Below are 22,010 nucleotides of genomic sequence, written 5' to 3'. Positions count from 1 at the left end.
CCTGTACCTATAAAATGTCGTTCTGACGCCCAATAACCATTAAATCATTCCTTACGTTTGCTCTCAAAGTACATCTATTATTACCATACGTTTCCAAGATAGTGAGCTTTGAGCAGTTATCACTAATAAAGTTCAATATCTCATCATCAACAGCCCTTACAAATCCAATGTCTAATGTTGTTAATAATGGAAAATTTATCTTACCATAAAATTTCGTCATTCCAGTTTCGTCATTCCCTTCATCGGAACTATGTACCTCAGTACGCCTTGAAGTGCTCTCAATAGAATCCTTCAAAGACTTTTTAAGTGGATGATAATCGTCAGTGAATATTTGAAACAAAAAGTCTTTATCGACATTATATATCGAATTCAAACTAAGCTCAACTAATGTTTGCGCCGAATGATGAAGTAAGGAATATATTGCGTTGTTTCCTAACCCTGTGCATTTAGTTAGTTGAACGTTGATTAACCCACCACTATTGACGTTTGAATATTCTCGAAAAGCTGCAGCAAACCCTTCATCCGTTAGTTGATCTAATAATTTCATAGATACATGGGTTAAATTAGGGCAAAACCTAACAATTCCTTCTGTCAAAAATCGGTCAGTTAAATTTGAACAACCATCAACATTCAAGCTAGTTAAACTCTCACCCGTAACAGATAAAATGTTGATTAATAAATCATCGGTAATTAATTCTTCCTTGTATGGATATGATATTTCCAAGCTTGTCAAATTTGACGTCAGAAGATAATGCGGAATTAATTCATAAACAGGAGCGGAATCTAGACCGTCTAACCTAGAAAGCTTTAGCTTCGTTAATTTCGACCCACAATTCTCAAGTAGGCTTATCAACGAATCATTTCCAAACCTATGTGTATTTCTAATTTCAAATTTGCTTAATCTTGAACCACCATTTTCGAAATATTCCTGCCACATTGAATCACTAATTAAGAATGGACCATTTAGAGATAATTCAGTCAAATTCTGAAGATGTGAACTATAGTACTTCAAATTGTCATTGTGAAAGTATCCACACATAAAGAGCGTGAGTGATTCCAAATTAGGGCAATAGGATGCAATCTTATTCAATGAATCAGAGTCGACATTTGAACAGTCCCAAAAGTCCAACACTTTCAATCCAGGATGCAAAAACAAAGTCATCGTTGAATTGTTTAGCGATCTATTTTTGGATAAGATCATAGAAATCTTATTCATATTAGTTTGTCCAATATCACCTAATGCATCAACATCATCAATATTCTGAGTAATCTTTTTGATGCAAATATCTTGTAATGTCGGCATTTGGATTGAAGACTTGTCTAACAAAGCCTGTGCAACCTTCTTTCTCTTCTTCCGGGCATTGAGTTGATTTCTACGAGCTGTTTTCTCGCGTTGCTTCAAGTTTTCGTTACAGGATTCACACAAATAGCCCTTCCTAGCCCTATCGTATCGAGAATAAACCGTCATATTGAAAATCTTGCCGCAATCTACGCAATTATCTTCCTCTCCAAATTTCTTGAATCCATTTCCCAACACATCATCATCGCTGTAATTATCGTCATTGTCGTCATCATCATCACTATCACTTGGGAATCTACCTCCCAGACGCCGTTTGGCAGCCCTTCTTTTCCTTCTTGCAGCCTGCCGTATCGCCTTTTCTTCTTCATCTACCTCTCCATCCAAATTATTTTCATGAATATCCAAGGGAACTGATGGTAACAGAACCTCGCTATCTTCCGTCTCGTTCCTATCTGCTGGGGATTCTTCCCTAGACGTAGGATCGCCTCTTTCTTGTCTTCTCCTAAACGCATCGGTAATACCCTCAACCCTTAAAAACTCAGTTAAAGCTGAGTTCGGACCACGTACCCCTGACTGATTTCTATTAGACCTCCTAGCCATCCTTCAAAACACTATCTTTAGATGTAAAAAAGACGTTAAAACGATAAAAACCAGTTATCATCAAAATATCTAGTAATGAGTAGTGCACTTCGTTTTCTCGTTCTACCGCCCAAAGAAATTGCCACTTTATTCCATTTTCTAATTATTATCTCTCCATATACAATAAGCGATTAGATAGTTGTAATAATAGCAACTGTATTAAAGAGGGACTATTAATTCAGCATGCAAATTATTTTCAAGGATTTTAAAAAACAGAAGATTCCAATTGAAGTGGATCTTTCTGACACAGTATGTACTCGACAATTGAATTTCTTGAAAACACGATAATATTTTGAACAAATGCTAACATATTCAATAGGTTTTAGCGACTAAGGAAAAGCTTGCTTCTGAAAAGGATTGTGAAGTATCTCAATTGAAGTTTGTTTATTCTGGTAAGGTCTTGCAAGATGAAAAAACGTTGGAATCGTTCAAGATCAAGGAGGGAGACTCGATCATCTTTATGATCTCCAAGGCAAAGAAAGCTAGCCCAGCTCCAGGGCCAGCCAAAGCGGAAGAAAAGACGAGCACAGATGCTAGTGCAACAACTGAGAGCACTAATGCGAGTAGCACACCAGCAGCTGCTAGTGGAGCGTCGACGAACCAGCAAGGGTCGGAGCCAGGATCAGCATTTGCTCAGGGTGATGATAGAGAAGCGACTATTCAGAACATTATGGAAATGGGATACGAAAGACCTCAAATCGAGGAAGCTTTAAGAGCAGCATTTAATAATCCTCATCGTGCGGTTGAGTACTTGTTGACTGGTATACCTGAATCCTTACAACGTCATGCAGATCAATCGACATCAGCACCGATCGGAGAATCTACCACCAATACTACTAATGATCATGAAGAAGAACATGAACATGACCATGAAGGTGAAGAAGGACAAGGTGAAAACTTATTTGAAGCAGCAGCAGCTGCCGCGGCTCAGGGAGAAGGTGGAAATACAACAAGTGGTGCCGGTGGAGCAGAAGCTGGTGCTGACGACTTGGGTGAAGATAATCAAATGCGCTTGTTGAGAACTGCATTGCAAACAAACCCAGAATTGATCCAACCTTTATTAGAACAATTAGCTGCATCTAATCCACAAGTGGCAGCCTTAATTCAGCAAGATCCAGAAGGCTTTATCAGAAGCTTTTTAGGAAGTGGCGATGATATGGGATTTGACTTTGAAGAAGGTGAAGGTGAAGGTGTCGAAGGTGCGGGACAAGGAAACGAACCAGAAACCGTTCGTATTGCATTGACCGAACAAGACGAAAGTGCTATAAATAGGTTATGTGAATTGGGATTCGACCGTAACTTGGTGATCCAAGTTTACATGGCTTGTGATAAAAATGAAGAAGTGGCTGCTGATATTTTATTTAGAGATATGTAAGAGTTATTTTGTACATTAGTAGTTCTATAAAAATAATACATAAACGTTAACTAACGCCATTCTCGAATCGTTCTACAATTTCAAGTCCCTGAATGTTTCTATAATACTGAATGATTTCTTGTCTGCTTCACTTAAGGGGGCATTTCCTGGTCTATCAACAACTAAGCTGTTCATGCCTGCTTGAATCGCAGCATCGACTTCTCTCACATTGTCACTCAAAAATAGCACACTAGACTGCTTACTTTCGTATCCAATATCTTTCAAAATACTAACATACGACCCCGACTCCTGTTTGAAACCAGCAGTGGTAATATCGTAATAACCCGAAAGATATCTGTTCATATCGACTGGTGACCCATTAGCACCTTTAACGTGACCGAATAGCAAAACCTGTGCTTTGATGCTACCAGACGAATATATGTATATCTTTCTCGTCTTACTTAAATCCGTCACGAACTCAATAGCATCTTCGTAGACAGGTGCCATCAATTCTCCATTTTCATATCCCAATTTCCAGATGAAGCCTTGGAGTGATTTCAAGATTGGGTCTTTAATATCATTGTTCACCAAAGATGTGGTATATTCGAGCAAACTATCAGAAGACACTCTAACATTCTCCGGAAATTGGCTGCATATCTCTTCAACCGGCGAATTGCTTGTGGATTTAAGTGGATATGTTAAGGCTGATAACTCCAGTGGTAATTTTTCAAGAAAATAAGGAAACAACGTAGTTTTAACAAATGATATAGGGCATACTGTCCCCTCAATATCTAAGACTATAACCTCGATTGGAGCTGCAAAGCTAATTGGCATATTTTGGTAGTATAAACGTGTATATATGTATGAATCTAAAGCTTTTAGTACTTCTAGTCAATAGCAAGATTCCATCCTGTATACGAAATACAGATATCATCATCATCAAAACCCATGGCATAGATCATACAATAGCAATATATATTCAAGTAACCAAATATGGAGAAAACGAATCGGAAGAAACTATTCGATGAGGATATAGACTACGTCAACGAAGATCATATCAGTTCTTTTGCTAAGGCATTGGCTTGGGAAGAACAATACGAAATTCTTGAAAATGAAAAATCTGGAGCTTCGTCTGATAAAGAATCTCAAGATGCTGCCACTATACAGAAAGAAACAGAGGAATTAGATGACTTGGGAGCAGATGAGCTATCAACAGCATTAAATGGTATGCACAAACCAGACTTGATTTCGTCCAAGAGCGATTGGTGGCCAATAAATACCAGCAAGTCCATACCTAAGACAAAGATAAGGAAGAAAAGTAAAAAATCAAGTGTGAATGAAGGCCACTCGAAAATAACCAATGAATTTCGGTCGAGTGCATCATACACAATGCTTCGGTGGCCTATTCTTATATTTATTCTGTGTTGGATTTCCTTATTATGCTTCATGTATATTATTGTCAGAGCATACGTCGCATTACTGGAGTACTTTTTGACATGGGTGGGTAAGCGCAAAGAATTACGGAACAAACTAAGGGCATCACAGAACTATGAAGAGTGGGTTCAGAATGCATTGGAATTAGATAGATTTCTAAATCTTGATAAGTGGTCTGAAAATCCTAAGTTTTCGTACTACGATTCTAAAACCGTCGAACTCACCATATCTAAATTAGCGTCTTTAAGGGAAGAGGGGCGCGATAATGATCTTATGGTCATCTTACAAGGATGTATTAAGAAAAACTTTGCTGGTATAGAGAATAGACAACTATATTCACATAGATACTACGGAACAAAATATTTGGTTGAAAAGTACATTGACGAAGTAATCGTTTGTATAGACAAAGTGATAGAGTCTCAGCAGATTAGTTTTAATGATAAACGGAGGTTTTTTAGAACTGTGCTGAAAAATTATGGTAAAACAGCGTTGTGTTTAAGTGGAGGTGCATGTTTCACCTACACTCATTTTGGGATTGTGAAAGCACTTCTCGATAACGATTTATTGCCGTCAATAATTTCAGGAACATCTGGAGGAGGGTTAATTGCGGCATTATCGTGCACAAGGACTGATGATGAATTGAAAAAGTTGTTAGTACCAGAATTGGCTAGAAAAATCACGGCATGTGAAGATCCCTGGTATGTATGGATTCCTAGATGGTGGAGGACGGGCGCTAGATTTGATTCTCTCGAGTGGGCAAGGAAAGCAAATTTCTTTACTAGGGGCTCTACAACGTTTTATGAATCTTTCAAAAGGACTGGAAGGAGACTTAATATTTCCACCGTGCCTTCGAATCCCCATTCTCCGGTGATTTTATGTAATAATATCACCTCTCCAAATTGTATAATTTGGTCTTCACTTTTAGCATCATCTGCTGTTCCAGGGATATTGAACCCAGTTGTGTTATTGATGAAGGATTTGAAAACGGATCGGGTGGTTCCATTTTCGTTGGGTAGTAAATGGAGAGACGGTTCATTACGTACAGACATTCCAATCGACGCTTTAAATACGTACTATAATGTCAACTTTTCTATAGTGTCCCAGGTTAATCCACATATTCTGTTGTTTTTCTTTGCACCTAAAGGAACTGTTGGAAGACCAGTTGCAATACCACGTCGCAAGACACACAAGGAAAAATATGCCTCATTACGTGGTGGCTTTATTGCAACCGCTCTTGAACAATTATTCAAGTTGGAAATAACTAAATGGTTGCAAATGATAAAGAGTCTCGACTTATTACCCCATTTGTTAGAACAGGATTGGCTGAATATTTGGCTACAAAGATTCTCTGGTTCTATTACTATATGGCCTCGTAACAGGTTGAAGGATTTTTGGTACATATTAAGTGACCCAACAGAAGAGAGATTGGCAGAAATGCTTTCGAAAGGGGAAAGAGCGATGTTCCCTAGAATATTATTTGTTAAGCATAGACTAAGTATCGAGAAGGCCATAGAGAAAGGGAGAAAGCAGACCAAATTGTCTGCCAACTTCAATACTTTGACGTCATCCGATAGCGGTAGAACAGAGTTGTCTCCAGAAGCGGCTGAATTACAAGTTGAACCAGCTATGTTCGATGATGATGAATATGATAGCGATTCAAGTGATGATGAAGTCTTGAGCCCTAACAACAAGAAACACATAGATAAGTTTGGTACACCGAATACTGAGGATGGAGACGACGACGAGGATGCATATGAATATTACGATGACGATGACTACGGTTTATCCACGGAGGATGAAGCCAATCAAGAGAATACGGGAAACTCACAGGGAGAGGAGAACGATACAGGTTCACGTTTCCTAAAATCTTTCTTTAGAGCTGGTTCACGAGACAGTAAATTACATAGACGGAATACTGTTTTCTGATTTCATCGTATTTCAATAGACAGTCTATCAATATATTCTCTCAATATATAACTTGTAAGGACGGGTCGTTATATTTGTAAATTCGACCGCTTCGTGAAAGATGCATTTAACTTGCTGCAATCTTGGATTTCACCGTTTACATCTATGACATGATCTATATAATCTATTGCTAATGGTATACTTAAATTGTCTATAATTTGCCGTTCATCTGGCTTGAAGTTAGATAAAACCCAAGACGACATGGTGCTCGTAGTGGCATTTGAGGGTTTTGGTCCAATACCAATTCCCAACTTATAGACTGTCAGGTCGGCAGATTGACGAGATATATACTCTTTTATAGACCGAATCCCATTATGCGATTCGTTTTTCTTAAAGGGTGAAATTTTCACTTTTCCTAGGTCTAAATCAAACTCATCGTAGACGACGATTAAAACGGCTTGTCTTAGGCCTATTTTTTCTTGTTCAATATATTGCTTCAACAGTTTATTTGAATCATTCATGTAGTTATTTGACTTGACTAGAGCAATATTGTCTACTTCTGTCATAGAGTACATGGAATTGGACAGTGGTTTAAATAGTTGCTTTGCACCGAAGTATTCGATCAATGCTTTCATCACTATATGTCCTGTAGAATGTCTATTAGTTGACCCTGGATTTCCAATAGAAAAAATGATAAACTCCTTCTCTGCTACCATTGACATATTGCTTCTATTGCTTCTTTGTATGTATTAGTTTTATTATATATGATGCCTTCTAATAGCTGCAATAACGTCCTAAACTTTAAGTTGCACAAAAATGTCAAAAAGATATCAACAAAAATATCGTTAATCTATAAGCTACATTACACCTAAAAAAGAGAATTGATAAGGATGTCTGACGAAACAATTAGGAGCAAAAACAATGAAGTGTCTGGTGAGATGAGTGTTACGGAGAAGAATAGCTTGACGGAGGCAACAATAGAAATAGGAATTGACAAAGGTGACGACAAGAAGATCAAAGAGGATCAAACTGAGGAAGCTAGGCGAATAGATCAGGAGACAAAACCCGAGTTAAAGGAGGGCATAGACTCAGGTTATCGAACGAGTGATAGTTTTGACGATTTTGGAGCTGATAAAGGTGTAGTTGCCGAAGACGAAGATGATGATAGTGATTTTGGATCGTTTGATGACGCTTCGTTTACAGAACTCGAGGAACCAGAAGAAATAAAAGCAGTAGAAAATACACAAGAAAACGTGTCAGATGAATATGTACGCTTCAGTGAAGAAGTACTTAACAATCCAACTCTATTTGGAAAAAAGTTGCATGAAACAATGGATAACATATTTACTGATATAAGCCATAGTGAACACCCTAATCAGGACCAGAATTCTTTATTGACGGAACGATCAAGTGAAATATATAAAGAATTGTCTCAAATACCTCATTTACAACCTCCAAACTGGATTAAGCTGAATGTTCGTCATAATTTGTTGATCAAATTGGGTGTTCCAATTAATTTAGATGAGATAAAGAAAGAAAATTTACTCCAAACTCCAAAGGTACCACGTAGAAAGTCTATCAACGAAGAAGACATAAAATGGGATGGATTTGATTTACCTGCCTTTGAAGACTTGAGCATTTCAGTAGATAAAAAGACAGACCTATTGAATAAAACCACAGAAATCTTATCAGTTATTGAAACTGATAATTTAAATAATTCATCGCATCAGTTCTTAGAATCCTCAAACACAGTGAGCTTGCAAGAGAAATTGAAACAGTATAATGATAATTACGCTCAATTAATTGAATTGAGTAGTGTTTGGAATAAACAATTGGATGATCAGAAGCAGAATTACGAAGTTTATGAATCGGTTATACAAAATTTAATTGGGTATAGTCAAAAATTGAAGAGAGAAGAAATATTGGCACATTTGAAGAATATTAAGCTGAAATCTAAGACTAAGAAATCATTTTGGAAATAGAATCATATCATATTATTACAAAATATAAATAAATAAGTATATACCTGTGTTCATCAAATAGAACCGATATATAATAATATAACAGCTGTATAACTAATTCTGAATATTAAAGAGCGATGTAAGGTCATCATCCAAGAAATTGTTTTCTGTAGCGGCGGATTGTAAATTCATATTGATAAATGAACTGTCCATAAAATTCGTATCAAAAGCGGGCGCACCAGGTGCCTGGAAGATATTTGCGTCATTCTCATTATTAGGCTGTTCATAATTATTATCACCAACATCTTGAGCCGCTGATGGTGATTGTGCCCTTGTTGGGGGTAAACTAAATTTAACATCAGGAAATAACTGAGTTGGCTCGAAGTTTTCAAAAAAATTCTGATTTGCCGGCAAGTTCTCAGTAACTAATGATATATCTGGGAATGATTGGGTTGACGATGTTGGCGACGTTTCTCCAGTTTTAATTGATGAGGATAACATATCAGGCTTTTTAATATCTTCTTTAGGGTGTTTAATTTGTTGAACTAATTGTTCAATATTTGGTTGGCTTCTGTTACCCTTGTTCAATGTGCTACTAGGAGAGACACCAGAAGACATCAGGTGAGTAGGAGATGGCCTGTTGCCATAAGTCAAAGGTGACCCATCATTTTTTGCAATTATATCATTCTGTATCTCAGTACCGCTATCGCTACAATAATAGTTATTCATATTACTTTCAGAAGACACATTCTTTTGATCGGCATGTAACTCTTGTAATTCAGCGATCTTAGAGCCAGTTTCGATGACCTTTGCTCTTTTCATTTTATCATTGGCATATTTGTCAAATAACTTCATTAAAACATTTGCAATGGGCCAGTACTTAGCTAATTCTTTCAATACGGCCCTCGATACGAATAATGAATCAGACGCGGTAGATGCAATAACATGATTAGGGGAGTCAACATGATAAATCAACATTACCAAAGCCGTGAAAACAATATAGATAAACATAACAGGGCAAAATTTAATAAGATTTCTATCCAATAAGATTTTAGAAACAATTGAAATCATTCTAGCCGCTTGGAAGGAAATACCCCAAGAAGGATATTTATAATTATTTGGATTCGTTGAGTTTGACTTTGCCATTCTTAATAAATTTGATCTATGAATCAAGTATAAACGGTTATAATATTGAGCATTCAAAAAGCAACTGTAAAAATTGTGCGTTGAAGTATCTTTCAAAGAAAATACTAACTGGTGGGGTAAGTTTGCAAACCAAATACCCATCAACATATCACAATGTTGAATAATAGAGAATTTGTTTTTTGTTTTCATCAGCTGTGCTTTGACAGTATACTGATATTTAATAATGATCCCTGTAATTTCGGCCAATTTCACCAAATGGATGATATATAAGGCTTGCGTCTCATTAACAGGGTAAGGTGATTTATATTCATGCTCATCTTCGTTGAAATCTTCAACCGTAAGCATAGGAACATCACAATCGTTTAGATCAATAACCAACGGCCTACCGTAGGCAATGGAAACGTTACGGTCTTTCTCAAACAAACACCACCAGATTCTTCTCCAGATTTTTTTGTCGCTTTCACTTAAATCAGGGGAGTTACTAATATCTCTTTGAAAACCAAACCCCTGCGCTAATCCTACTGCAACTCTGGTCCAATAAAACGAATTTTTTGTAACATCTTCGGGACCTTCACCATATGAACCAATCAAGATCAATGTCTGAATAATCGAGGTTGGATCACTTTCATAGTTAGCCTCGTATAATGCCTTGGCTCTTCTGAAAAACGTTAACGACGCTAAGTTATTAGACCCTTTAGAATCAAGTAATAATGGATTTTGAGAAATTCTACATCCACAAAGTAATACCGCCTGAAGGACCATTAAAGATGGGTTATCTTGTGGGTCATTAAACTTTCTCATGAATTCAGTTCGATTGAGCACAGGCATCAATGCATGAACATGTTCAAAATACGAATTAATCAAATCTAAACAAAGCTCATGGGATGGTAGAAGAAACGCTCCTCGCAACTTCAAAATCTCTAACTCTGCCGAGTCAAGTGAGTTTTCGCTAGAATCAAACACATCTTCAGTTAACTGGACATGATTCTGTCCCACCTTCTGAGCCACCTGCGCAATTGACGAAGACCCCAAAAATGTCAACGCCGCTTTACCTTTACCATTAGCCAACTGCTTCTTATGCATTGATGGTCTCGTTTTGTAATTTGAGGTCAAAGATGGCGGAACACTTACTTGTGAGATATTCAATACCGGTTCAAGAGTTGATGCATTACCCTGAGATTCCGCATTTAATGGTGCTTGGCTGCCTAGAGTTGAATTTACCGTTGAACTCTTGCTTTCTGTTTTAACACTCGGGTTGAATGGTATCCCGGACTGGTCTCCTGTTTCTTTGTCGTTGGTCTTAGTTCTTTTTGCTTTCGATTCGGCAGATACATTGCCCCTCTTTTTTGCTTCCGGTAACGTACATTCACATCCAAACGTTATACAATTAGTACATGGAATATGAATTTCTGCATCACATCTAACCTTTCTTGATCTACAAACGACACATGCTCTCGATCCTCTTGGTCTCTTGTATTTAATCGTGAATGCTTTTGGTTTTTCTTGATTACTATTATTATTATTTACGTTCTGCGTTGAAGCAGGTTTACCACTTCCATTTGTATTGTTACCAGCCGACTCTAAAGCTTCTGCTGAATTATCTTGTCCCTCTTTCTTCACTTTACTAGCCATGATAAATTAAGTTAATTGATCAATGGTATATTTCTGTCAACCACTAACCTCCACTTTTACCGAATTACTGGGGAACGGTTTGCGAAAAAAAAAAACCGTCAAAGGCAGTAATCGACCAAATTTCAGTTCGTAAATTACATTCAGGCATAGATCTAAAATATATCGTACATTTTTAAATAAATTTAAGCTATTATACATAACGACAACAGGCGAAATATACCGATTAAATAGGGGATTCCCCAGATAAGTGTATATGCTACAATGTATAATATAATACCAGATTAAATATTATAAGTATTCCAATTAACACCGCTATTCACGTTTAGGAAGTACTGACTATCCAAGACAGCATTATCCTGAAAATCAAGCGTGGTAGGCTGCGGTGGTGGTGGTGGTGGAGGTGGTGGTGGAAATGGGTACATTGGAGCATCAGGTGCCGTAGGATATAGTGGAATGTTTTCAGTTCCAAAAGATGCAGCCGAGGAATGGATTGGTGTAGTAGTCGAGCCATTAGAATTTGCGACAAAACCACCAGGAAAGTTTTCAGAAAATAGTTGTTGATCCGAGATACCGTTGTGGGGCCGGGTGGCATTAGTATCATTGGATGGCTGAAGTTGCACATTAGACGGCCCGGGATGTGAATGAAACTGCTGCTGGGGGCTTATTTTTGTTGTAGGAGGCGATTGCAATGGGGTAGGCGTAGGGGAGATGGTGTGGTTCTTTCCTGAGCCCTTAGGAAATAAGTGTGTAGCATTAAATGTCTTGCAGAATTCGGAATCAAATGGTGGAAGTTCAATGGTAACAATGTTGTGCATAGGCAAACTCAAGTCTTCATCTTCCTTGTCATAGGCATAATCTTCGCAACTTGAAGTATCAGAAGCAGCATGATCGTTGGGTTCATTTAGTAAAAAGTTTAAATCGAACGATTTCAGATTTTTCAGATGACCTGGCTTTCCTTTGTCTTCGTCTGACTTGAAATCCTGACATACTTTGATCAATACGGATTTTGCCCTTGAAACCATTTCATCCTTTTTATCATCTCTGTTCAATCTTTCGGTAAAAAATGTAACCAACAGATAAGCAACACCTGGCCAGGAAGCTTGAAATTGTCTCGAGAAATTCAAACATACATGCATTTGTTTTGATGCAGTTTGGGATACGATCTTATTAGTAGAGTCTGTGTGAAACGATAGTATAATCATTGCCATGGACATAGTATATACCAACAGAGGGGATAACATCAATTTCTCTCCCGAATTCATCCTATCACTTAAATATTGGGCGATGAGTGATGTCATATATGCAGCTTGAAAAGAAATACCCCAATATTTATTGTTACCCTCCTGAATGGTAATTAGCTTCACTCTATTGATATGGTAAAGCGTGATATAATAAAAGGTGCCTAATAAGCAAGAAAAGACATTCATTGATTTAGGATCATTAGCAGTAAATTTAAGCTCACTTGGTAATTGTTTAAAGAATATACCCATTAACAAATTTAATTGTTTAACGACCTTGGTACTCCTTGACATGGAAACCTCTGAATGTTGTGCACGCCTGGTATGATATTGTTCTTGTATTACCAAACCCAAAATCTCTGACAAGTAAATGGTATGAATGAAGTATTCTGCAAGAAGTCGGTCTTCTTTATTATCAAGAGACCAATTCTCCGATTCATACTTTTCAAAATCATCCATGGACGGTACATCACAAGATGTTTCGAGCATATTTATTGTTAAGGGTCTTCCAAAGCTAATCGCTGCAGATCTATCTCTGCAATATAACCACCACCAAATCTTTTTCCAATAGAATATCTGTTGATGAATTTTATAGTTTTGTAGCTCATTATCTTGATGCTTGTGTAATAAGTGCTGAATAAATGGTGCTTCTTCCATATTCGTATGAAATCCAAATGTCTGGGCTATTGTAATGGCATTTCTAATCCAGAAATATATACCCCTAGATACATCTTCTGGATCCACCCAGTGCCACGACAATAAGCAAGAAATCTGAACTAACATTGTTGGATAGTTAAAGGCTAGATGACCATCATCTTCATCCCCGTCACCAACATATTCAAATTTCACAGTGGAATCATATAATGATTTAACTCTTTGATAAAATGCAAAACTTGCAGCTGCACTACTGTTGTTTGAGTCAACAATCGCTGGGTCTTGGGTGTATTTTGATCCTGCCAAAAGAATAGCCTGTATTAACATTAAGGGAGGTTGCCTGTCCGGATTTGGATCGTTAAAATGGTTCATGAATATATCCTTATTAATTAAGGGGATCAGCGGATAAATGTTATCAAAGAATGCTTCAAATATATTTAACATAACAGACCTCGAAGGTAAACTAAATGCACCCTTTATGTTCAATACTTGTAATTCAGTTATGATTTCTCTAGGATCTATACTAGAGGACATGTTATATCCCATTTCTGCAATATGCTCGGCCGCTTTATCCTCATTTCTCTTGAAGTATCCGTCATCAGCAAAATAAGAATAACAAGATGAAGGACCCAAATACAAATACTTACTCAACTTCCTGCTCGGTGCTACTTTGACACCATTATTAGACGGAGTACTCGTATCAGATGGGTTGTATTGGGGCATCACATTTCTGACGGATATATTACACAACGGGTCATTAGGAACATTCGACAGGATATTTCCAAACTTGTTTGCCTGATGTTGCATCCATGATTGGCCTTGCAGCTGAATTGACAGAGACGGCATGAATTGCGCGTTGGTCAGAGAAGTGGCATATGGCTGATTAGACGTTGGCATATACTGTTGATTTGGCGGCATATTCATGATTTGGTTACCATTTTGTGCCTGTGTCTGCAGTTGCATTTGCTGTCCATTATGATCTTGTGCCATCGGTGGGAACTGTTGTACTTGTGGTTGCATTTGCTGCACTTGTTGCATTATATGCTGATGAGGAACCCGATTATTCAAATGATTAACATGTCCAGATTGTTGTAATTGAAATGCTTGTGAACCTGGTATATTCAATCCATCATTATACGTATTATTGAGTGCAATCGTTGAAAAATTATTTGTTGGGATCGAACCACCATAGGCACTTACCATTGGCAAATTATTCACCCTATCGCCAACTTGAACCACAGGACTATTAGGCTGAGATGTATTGTTCGCGTTACTGCTTCCCTTCTTTCTTCTAGGTTCAGGAAACCGGCAATCTGAGCCGAACGAAATGCAGTTCGAACATGGCATCTGTGTTTCTGCATCACACCTAACCTTTCTTAAGCGGCAAACTGTACAAGCCCTGGAACCTCGAGGCTTCCTAAACTTCCAGCCTCCTTTATTAGCCATTTTAACTTCTATTTCCCTTGAGCAGGCAAGTATATTTAGTATAATACCCAATACTCTTTTTACTGTTGTTATTTTTTAATAAAACGTCATCACCTGATTCAAAGGAATTATTGGGATTATGATAAAGGTCGTGTGAATACCTGAAATATGTAGGGAAGAATACTTATGTATTAGTATTATAGATATACTGGTCTTATATATCAATATTGGTTACTATAGAAGTAGTTAAGTGATCGATCTACCTATCGATGACTTTTTAGGGTAGTCTTAATTAAGTATATTCTGCTTAATTGCTGTTCGTTAATTAGAAAATTCATCTTCTTCTTGGAGATTCATTCCTAATTTATATTCTTGTTTCGTTTCAACTCATTAAGATTATTCCCATATCCTCTTATGACTATCAGTATCACTAGCATGACTATTTATGGTTCTTACAATGATTTGTTTCAGAATCTTTATAGATTCTGATAGTGACACAAAACCAACACTCCCCTAGATCTTATAGATTAGTTTAATCATAAGATCTTTATATTGTAAAACCTAACTTTGTGGTAAAAAACAATTGGTACTCTTTGACATATAGTAAATGATTCTATTCTTTATTTAAATCATTTCTTTCAAATAGTAGTGAACGAAGATTTTCAAATAATTTTCGGCTTAATGCCTTTGTTAACATATCTGCTATATTAATACTTGTGTTAACATATTTTAATTTTAATATACCTTCAGAAACTAACTGTCTGATAAATTTTAATTTGATATCGACCATACGCCTTGAATATGAAGTACCTTCATTATTACAGTTCGCTATAACTGCGGCGTTGTCTTCAAATAATGTAATTTCATCAATAACTAAATTTAGATCTAATATAGCTTGTCTTGATTTAAGTGTACTTCTCACAGCTGAATGTAGTGCATTGATTTCACAAGCTGCAGAACTATCAGTGATAACCTTCTGCCTTATGGTAGACCAATTTATTAGATTACCATTTAAATAAACTGTATAACCTGTAATCAGTCTTCTATCTTTTGTGGGTGCAAAAGATCCATCTGAAAAAGTTTGAATGATAAATGATCCCTTTTTATGTGAAAATCGATTCCGCTTATACTCTAAACTAAAAGATATTGTTTGTTTTACATAACGTAAACAATATATCAATTTTTCAAGATCGACTGATGTCGGATTTTGATTATTTGAGCTCAATTGATTTACAGCAAAACTTATGTCTGGCCGCGTGTTATTAGCTGCCCATAATAACGAACCAACACCTGATTGATATAGTCTTTTATCTTCTTCATTTAGCAATGATTCATTTTTAATGACTTCGTCATTAGTAAATTCACTCTTTAGTTGAGTTTCGGAAATTTTATTTTTCTCTTTAATTATTGGAATATACTTTCCATAATTATTTGTTAAATTGAATTTTTTAATTACAGAATTCAAGAAATTGTGTTGTGATAATCTATACCCCCCTGCAATTTGAATGAATTCAATTCCTAAGAATTCAGATATGTCAGCGAAATATTTAAGGTCGAAATGTTTAGCGAGTTCAAGTTTGAAATCGTTAAGAATTGTAATATTAGACGAAGTTAAAAACATATCATCCACATATAGTGCAACGATGAGCTTCTTATTTTCACCAAAATATTTACAAAACATTCCGCTAATGGCAGTATCAGGTTCGAAATTAAGATCCATAAGAACCTTAGTTATACATTGATACCACATATACCCTGCTTGTTTCATTCCATAAACAGATTTGTTTAATTGCCAACATTTACCAGAATCAATATTCGATCCAGGTGGTGGTTTAACAAATATGGATTTCTCATAGTCGATATCTGCATGTAAATATGCGGAAGATATATCAAGATGATGTATCGGCCATTCATATTCAACTGCTATCGCTGTAAGTAAACGAATTATGGATAATTCAATCACAGGAGATGACACCTTCGAGGTATCATAGTGTTCATTTGCAATTTGCCTAAAGCCCTGTACAACGCAACGTGATTTATACTGAACTTCTTTGAGATCGTTAATTTTATGTGTATGAACCCAAGTAGTTGGAATAGGTTTGACATTTTTAGGATTTTTCACAACCGTATATACTTCATATTTCTTAAAAGTATCTAATTCGCGTTGTATTGACTGCTTCCAGTTGTTATCTGTTAAATCGACTTTTCGATATACAGTATTAATTTTCCGAGTGACTAAAGAATTGGATTTGGATGATTGTGAGTTTAGTTTCCTTGACATAGATCGAGTTATGACAGTATATGGAATAGTTTCTAATGACTTATTTACTTTAGGTGCATGCGATTGTAAGTCATTTATTTTCTTCGAGGATTTTGAAGAATTGCGTAAAGATGTTTTATGTGGATCCTTTTTAACTCTCGAATCTTTACTTGAGGTTATTTTTCCTCTGGGTTCAACCGTCTCTACAATGGCTTTTTTACTTCTAGTTGAAACCCGTACATTATTTTGAGTTGTCGGTGTCTTTTCCGATAATGTACTCGACTCTAATGATAAATGTGTATTACCATCTTCATTTATCTTATTTATTTCATCATTTTTATCCGGGGCCAGTGGATGAGGTAACGTTTGATGAGTAGACGATTTTTGTTGTGAATTATCACTACTATTCAGTGAGTCGTTGAAATTAGTTTTTGTGATATTTGAATCAGTTGTCGTTTCATTTGTATCAGATGGATTCAGATTAACTTCGTTCATAGTTTCCTCTATGGTATAATCAAAATCATTTGACGTATCAGTCACCATTGTATAATTAGAGTGGACTGGATTTGACATTCCTAGTGAATTTGATTCATGTGTTCTTTCGAATATATGTTGAGCTACGTCTTGAATCGTTGAGTTTGAATTTACTAGACTTTCCTGGGTATCATACTCATTACATTCATAAATTGTATCTTGATTCATATGCTCTATTGCTATAGATAATTTTTCATCTGTTCTATCTGTAAGTTTTCCGAGTGAAATATCGATGTCTTGAGCATCTTTGTCTTGAAGGTAATCGAGACTCTTTAGATAGACTTTTAAATTATCCATTGATTTCATTAATGTAATATTTGGTGTCACTATTATTGGAAAGTCTTTGGTAGATAAAATAACTTTATAAACGTGTACGTCTGTACCGTAACCAATAAATGTACCAAATAAAATACATGGACTAGTTTTTGAGTTGCTGACTCCATACTTTTTAGCTTCCACTGTGGAACTTAACTTAACAATTACGTCTAGACCAAATTGTATAGGATTATAATGGAACTTATTCGTATCATAGAATAATGCATACGGACACAGACCTCCTTTTGAACGAACAGGTGTCATGTTCCTTATGTATGTTACATAGTCAACAATCTTAGGTAGAAGATAAAGAGTTCTAGTATCTTGTATGGGTAAGAGGGCTTTTCTTATAAATTGAACTATGGATCTATTAGTTCTTTCACTAATTCCATTTAATTCTGGACTGTAAGATGCAATTTCATCTTTTTCAATACCGATTTCTGCTAATTGATCTTTAGTAGGCATCTCCAATGCATTGTCAGTTCGAAAGAACGCAACATTTGCATCTACAAATTTATTATTCCAAATTCTTATTTTTTCAAATAATAAATCTTGAATTGATTTATGTTCAGACCATATTGTATTTAAGTAACCGGAGTATTCATCAATTAAGGTTGTAATGTAATACTTTTTGCCTCGGTGACTAAATATTCCCAACGTATCTGAATGTAATCTAAATAACCTTCTGGGTGCTGTGAAATGAGTATGGTTATGTGAGGATTGTTTTGAATTGATTGCTAAGCATTCATTACAAGATTTAACCCTTTCTTCTTCCGAAGCCGTTATTTCAGAACTCATTTTTATATGCCCACTTTTAATTAAGTATTTCATACTTTCAAGAGACATATGGTTACCCATAAGATGATAGTACATTAGATCGCGTTTGCGTTTAAACGGGTTTGCGATTTCATGATTCATGTTAGAAATCTTAATGTACTTATTATTGAAATAATTCAATGTTTTCTTGTTGATAATTTTCTGATTCATATTATTTAATTCATCTATAATTTTTCGAGATAGTTTCATACTGAAAAAATCTCTTGATCTAATATTGTTAAACAAATTAGAATTCGTATCTCGTTTTGCAATATTAAAACATTTTCCATTAGATTTTTTAATAAGAAATAAATAATCGTTGTCAAATAATATTAGAAAACCTTTATTCAATAAATCATTGAAACTTATTAGATTCAGTTGGATTCCTGGAATATAATAAGCGTTATTAATTGTAAATTTGCAGTTTTTGATTTTTATAACTAAATCACCCTTAGCTTTTGCATAAATTGGTACATTTGAAACAGTATAGAATAGCCTTTCACTATCTTCTAAATCTTCCTTTATATTTATTAATTGTTTTATATCATTTACCACAGTAACGCTTGCTCCGCTGTCGAAAACATAATTTTTGCTATCATCTATTTTATTATTATCATAGATGTACTGATTATTGATTGGTTGGTCACTTGAAATAATATTATTTATTGAAAAACTAGATAATTTTATATCAGTATTGTGACTACCAATTTGTTAATTTTCATCATTATCCTTTGAAGAATTTTGATTCCTATGTTCATATTTATTATTTTTCTTCAGTTGCTTCTTTTTATTATTATCGAATCTGTTTGAATAATTATCAGTTTTCTCCTGAAAATATTTGGGTTTAATAAACCTTGTATTTCTTTTCAAATTTACAATAATTTGATCTAGATTTAGCAAGTTATTGTTGTTTGGAAACTCAAGATAAGCAAATGTTAATTCATCAATAAATGCTTCCAGGTTCTTTATATTAGTCTTAAGTCTTTTATAAATTAAGATTATTCGATATAGGTCCAATTTTTTAATAAAATCATTTATTTCCAAATCAATTTCTTGACCAGTTCCATAAGTAGCAGTTGCAGAAATATCAGTTACGTCCATAAAAGGATTATCCATTGCATGAATATAGAAATTAATAAGTTTTAATAAAATTTCACTAACAAATACCTCTCTATTATCACGAATATATTTATACGTATAGTTTAAAGAAAAAACATACTCTGGATAATATTTCTGTATCGCCAGTGTTTTATGGAATAATGATTGAGATAATAATTCTCTAAAAACGGGAAACCAAATCTGGAGATTATTATTTTGACAATATACTGAAGACATCTTTACTTTTCCATAGTCCTGGATCGTTGGATCATTAATTAACAATAATTTTCCAAGACCTTTGTTATTTGATAACAATTTATTAAACGCATTTTGGAGTAATAACAAAGTTGAAACATCATTAACGTGAACAAAAGGTATTTTCTCAAAGTAACATTGGTACAATTCTTTTGCTTGTTCAATGGCATTATCAACAATTTCTTTTTGGTTAAATTTCAATAGCGATGATGAATCAAATTTATTGATCACATCAGAAGATTTAGAATGATGGATTTTATAGGTTTTTGACCCCATTTCTTCTTCATTACTCGATTCATAGACTCTGTTATTAACGGTTTTTGCATGTTTGACATGAGTAGGATCAGAATACGTAAATTGTTCTGACATTGAAGTGTAACACTTAGTTTGACTTCTAATCTATTGGGATTATGATAAAGGTCGTGTGAATACCTGAAATATGTAGGGAAGAATACTTATGTATTAGTATTATAGATATACTGGTCTTATATATCAATATTGGTTACTATAGAAGTAGTTAAGTGATCGATCTACCTATCGATGACTTTTTAGGGTAGTCTTAATTAAGTATATTCTGCTTAATTGCTGTTCGTTAATTAGAAAATTCATCTTCTTCTTGGAGATTCATTCCTAATTTATATTCTTGTTTCGTTTCAACTCATTAAGATTATTCCCATATCCTCTTATGACTATCAGTATCACTAGCATGACTATTTATGGTTCTTACAATGATTTGTTTCAGAATCTTTATAGATTCTGATAGTGACACAAAACCAACAGGAATTTGAGAAATGATTTTTGGATTTCAGATTATATAGATTCTTTATATACTAAGATGATCAATTGGAAGCTTATTCTAAGGTCAAGTGCTGCAATTGTGTCGGCATTGATCATACTTCAGCGGATTCATGAGCAGCTAAATAATAACAAAAAAAGACTCACTACTTTGTCTCCTAGGTCGAGAGGAGTGGAATCTTTAATTGGAAATACTCCGATGATTGAGATCAAATCCTTATCTAAGCTTACAGGATGCAAGATATATGCTAAGTTGGAATTGATGAACCCGGCCGGGAGTGCTAAGGATCGTGTGGCGTTGTCGATTATACGAGCAAACGAGAAGCTAGGCAAGTTGAAGCCAAACCATGGAGATGTGATATTTGAGGGTACTTCAGGATCGACTGGGATATCGTTTGCGGTTCTAGCCAATGCTTTGGGATATAAGGCGCATATATGTCTTCCAGACGATACTTCGCCAGAAAAAATGCAATTATTGAAGTCATTGGGGGCAGAATTGGAGCCAGTAAAACCTGCGTCTATAGTGGATCCGAACCAATATACAAATGCAGCTAGGTATGGGGCACAGAAAATCAATGAAGACCTGTCTAATAATAAAAATGCAATATTTGCGGATCAGTTCGAAAACGACTTCAACTGGCGGATACACTATAGCTCTACGGGGCCTGAGATTTGGGAACAGATGGAGGAAAATCTTGATGTATTTATAAATGGTTCAGGCACTGGTGGTACGATTGCCGGTGTCTCCAAGTATTTAAAAGAAAAAAATGATCGTATAAAGATAGTTTTGGCAGACCCTCAGGGCTCGGGCTTAGCCAATAGAGTAAATTATGGTGTAATGTACGATTCAGTCGAAAGGGAAGGGACAAGAAGAAGACATCAGGTAGATACTTTGGTGGAAGGCATAGGATTAAACAGGCTTACTTGGAATTTCCAACAGGGAGAGCACAATATCGACGAAGCGATTAGAGTTCGTGATGAACAAGCATTAAAAATGGCAAAGTTTTTATGTATCAATGATGGCCTTTTCTGGGGTTCCTCTTCTGCCATAAATTGCGTTGCTGCAGTTAAAACTGCCTTCAAGTATGGACCTGGCCAAAAAATAGTGATCATAGCTTGTGATTCTGGTGCAAGACACTTATCTAAGTTTTGGAAAGATGCTGCCGAGTTGCCTAACGATATTACACTACAGGATATTATAGAAGATATTAAATCACCTTGAAGTTCATTAATCTATATTAAGAATTCT

General features: G+C 35.6%; 9 protein-coding genes across 9 annotated transcripts, besides 1 other annotated feature; 4 read left to right on the top strand and 5 right to left on the bottom strand. All coding sequences in view use genetic code 12, as the record gives it.

Moving 5' to 3' along the window:
• Positions 1–7: 7 nt before the first annotated feature.
• DEHA2B04202g (DEHA2B04202p) lies at positions 8–1,900 on the bottom strand (the record flags this gene model as incomplete). Its single annotated transcript, XM_457144.1, has 1 exon — positions 8–1,900. One exon carries the CDS (start codon positions 1,898–1,900, stop codon positions 8–10), a length of 1,893 nt encoding a protein of 630 aa, XP_457144.2.
• Positions 1,901–2,122: 222 nt separating this feature from the next.
• Positions 2,123–3,314, top strand: DEHA2B04180g (DEHA2B04180p; the record flags this gene model as incomplete). The annotated part of the gene is made up of 2 exons (XM_457143.1): positions 2,123–2,188; positions 2,259–3,314. The coding sequence occupies 2 exons, from the start codon at positions 2,123–2,125 to the stop codon at positions 3,312–3,314; spliced, it is 1,122 nt and encodes a 373-aa protein (XP_457143.1).
• A 72-nt stretch (positions 3,315–3,386) lies between these two features.
• DEHA2B04158g (DEHA2B04158p) lies at positions 3,387–4,127 on the bottom strand (the record flags this gene model as incomplete). The annotated part of the gene is made up of 1 exon (XM_457142.1): positions 3,387–4,127. One exon carries the CDS (start codon positions 4,125–4,127, stop codon positions 3,387–3,389), a length of 741 nt encoding a protein of 246 aa, XP_457142.2.
• Positions 4,128–4,286: 159 nt separating this feature from the next.
• DEHA2B04136g (DEHA2B04136p) lies at positions 4,287–6,653 on the top strand (the record flags this gene model as incomplete). Its single annotated transcript, XM_457141.1, has 1 exon — positions 4,287–6,653. The coding sequence occupies one exon, from the start codon at positions 4,287–4,289 to the stop codon at positions 6,651–6,653; it is 2,367 nt and encodes a 788-aa protein (XP_457141.2).
• A 68-nt stretch (positions 6,654–6,721) lies between these two features.
• DEHA2B04114g (DEHA2B04114p) lies at positions 6,722–7,354 on the bottom strand (the record flags this gene model as incomplete). The annotated part of the gene is made up of 1 exon (XM_457140.1): positions 6,722–7,354. One exon carries the CDS (start codon positions 7,352–7,354, stop codon positions 6,722–6,724), a length of 633 nt encoding a protein of 210 aa, XP_457140.2.
• A 168-nt stretch (positions 7,355–7,522) lies between these two features.
• DEHA2B04092g (DEHA2B04092p) lies at positions 7,523–8,614 on the top strand (the record flags this gene model as incomplete). The annotated part of the gene is made up of 1 exon (XM_457139.1): positions 7,523–8,614. One exon carries the CDS (start codon positions 7,523–7,525, stop codon positions 8,612–8,614), a length of 1,092 nt encoding a protein of 363 aa, XP_457139.2.
• Positions 8,615–8,707: 93 nt separating this feature from the next.
• DEHA2B04070g (DEHA2B04070p) lies at positions 8,708–11,371 on the bottom strand (the record flags this gene model as incomplete). The annotated part of the gene is made up of 1 exon (XM_457138.1): positions 8,708–11,371. One exon carries the CDS (start codon positions 11,369–11,371, stop codon positions 8,708–8,710), a length of 2,664 nt encoding a protein of 887 aa, XP_457138.2.
• Positions 11,372–11,652: 281 nt separating this feature from the next.
• DEHA2B04048g (DEHA2B04048p) lies at positions 11,653–14,709 on the bottom strand (the record flags this gene model as incomplete). The annotated part of the gene is made up of 1 exon (XM_002770031.1): positions 11,653–14,709. One exon carries the CDS (start codon positions 14,707–14,709, stop codon positions 11,653–11,655), a length of 3,057 nt encoding a protein of 1,018 aa, XP_002770077.1.
• A 108-nt stretch (positions 14,710–14,817) lies between these two features.
• Positions 14,818–20,745: a long terminal repeat (Debaryomyces hansenii Tdh2 LTR retrotransposon).
• A 56-nt stretch (positions 20,746–20,801) lies between these two features.
• Positions 20,802–21,983, top strand: DEHA2B04004g (DEHA2B04004p; the record flags this gene model as incomplete). Its single annotated transcript, XM_002770030.1, has 1 exon — positions 20,802–21,983. The coding sequence occupies one exon, from the start codon at positions 20,802–20,804 to the stop codon at positions 21,981–21,983; it is 1,182 nt and encodes a 393-aa protein (XP_002770076.1).
• Positions 21,984–22,010: the final 27 nt, after the last annotated feature.

Source organism: Debaryomyces hansenii, assembly GCF_000006445.2.
Source record: "Debaryomyces hansenii CBS767 chromosome B complete sequence".
NCBI classification, from domain to species: domain Eukaryota; kingdom Fungi; phylum Ascomycota; class Pichiomycetes; order Serinales; family Debaryomycetaceae; genus Debaryomyces; species Debaryomyces hansenii.
Note: the sequence above shows the minus strand (reverse complement) of the source record. Positions and strands in the feature narration are given on the sequence as shown.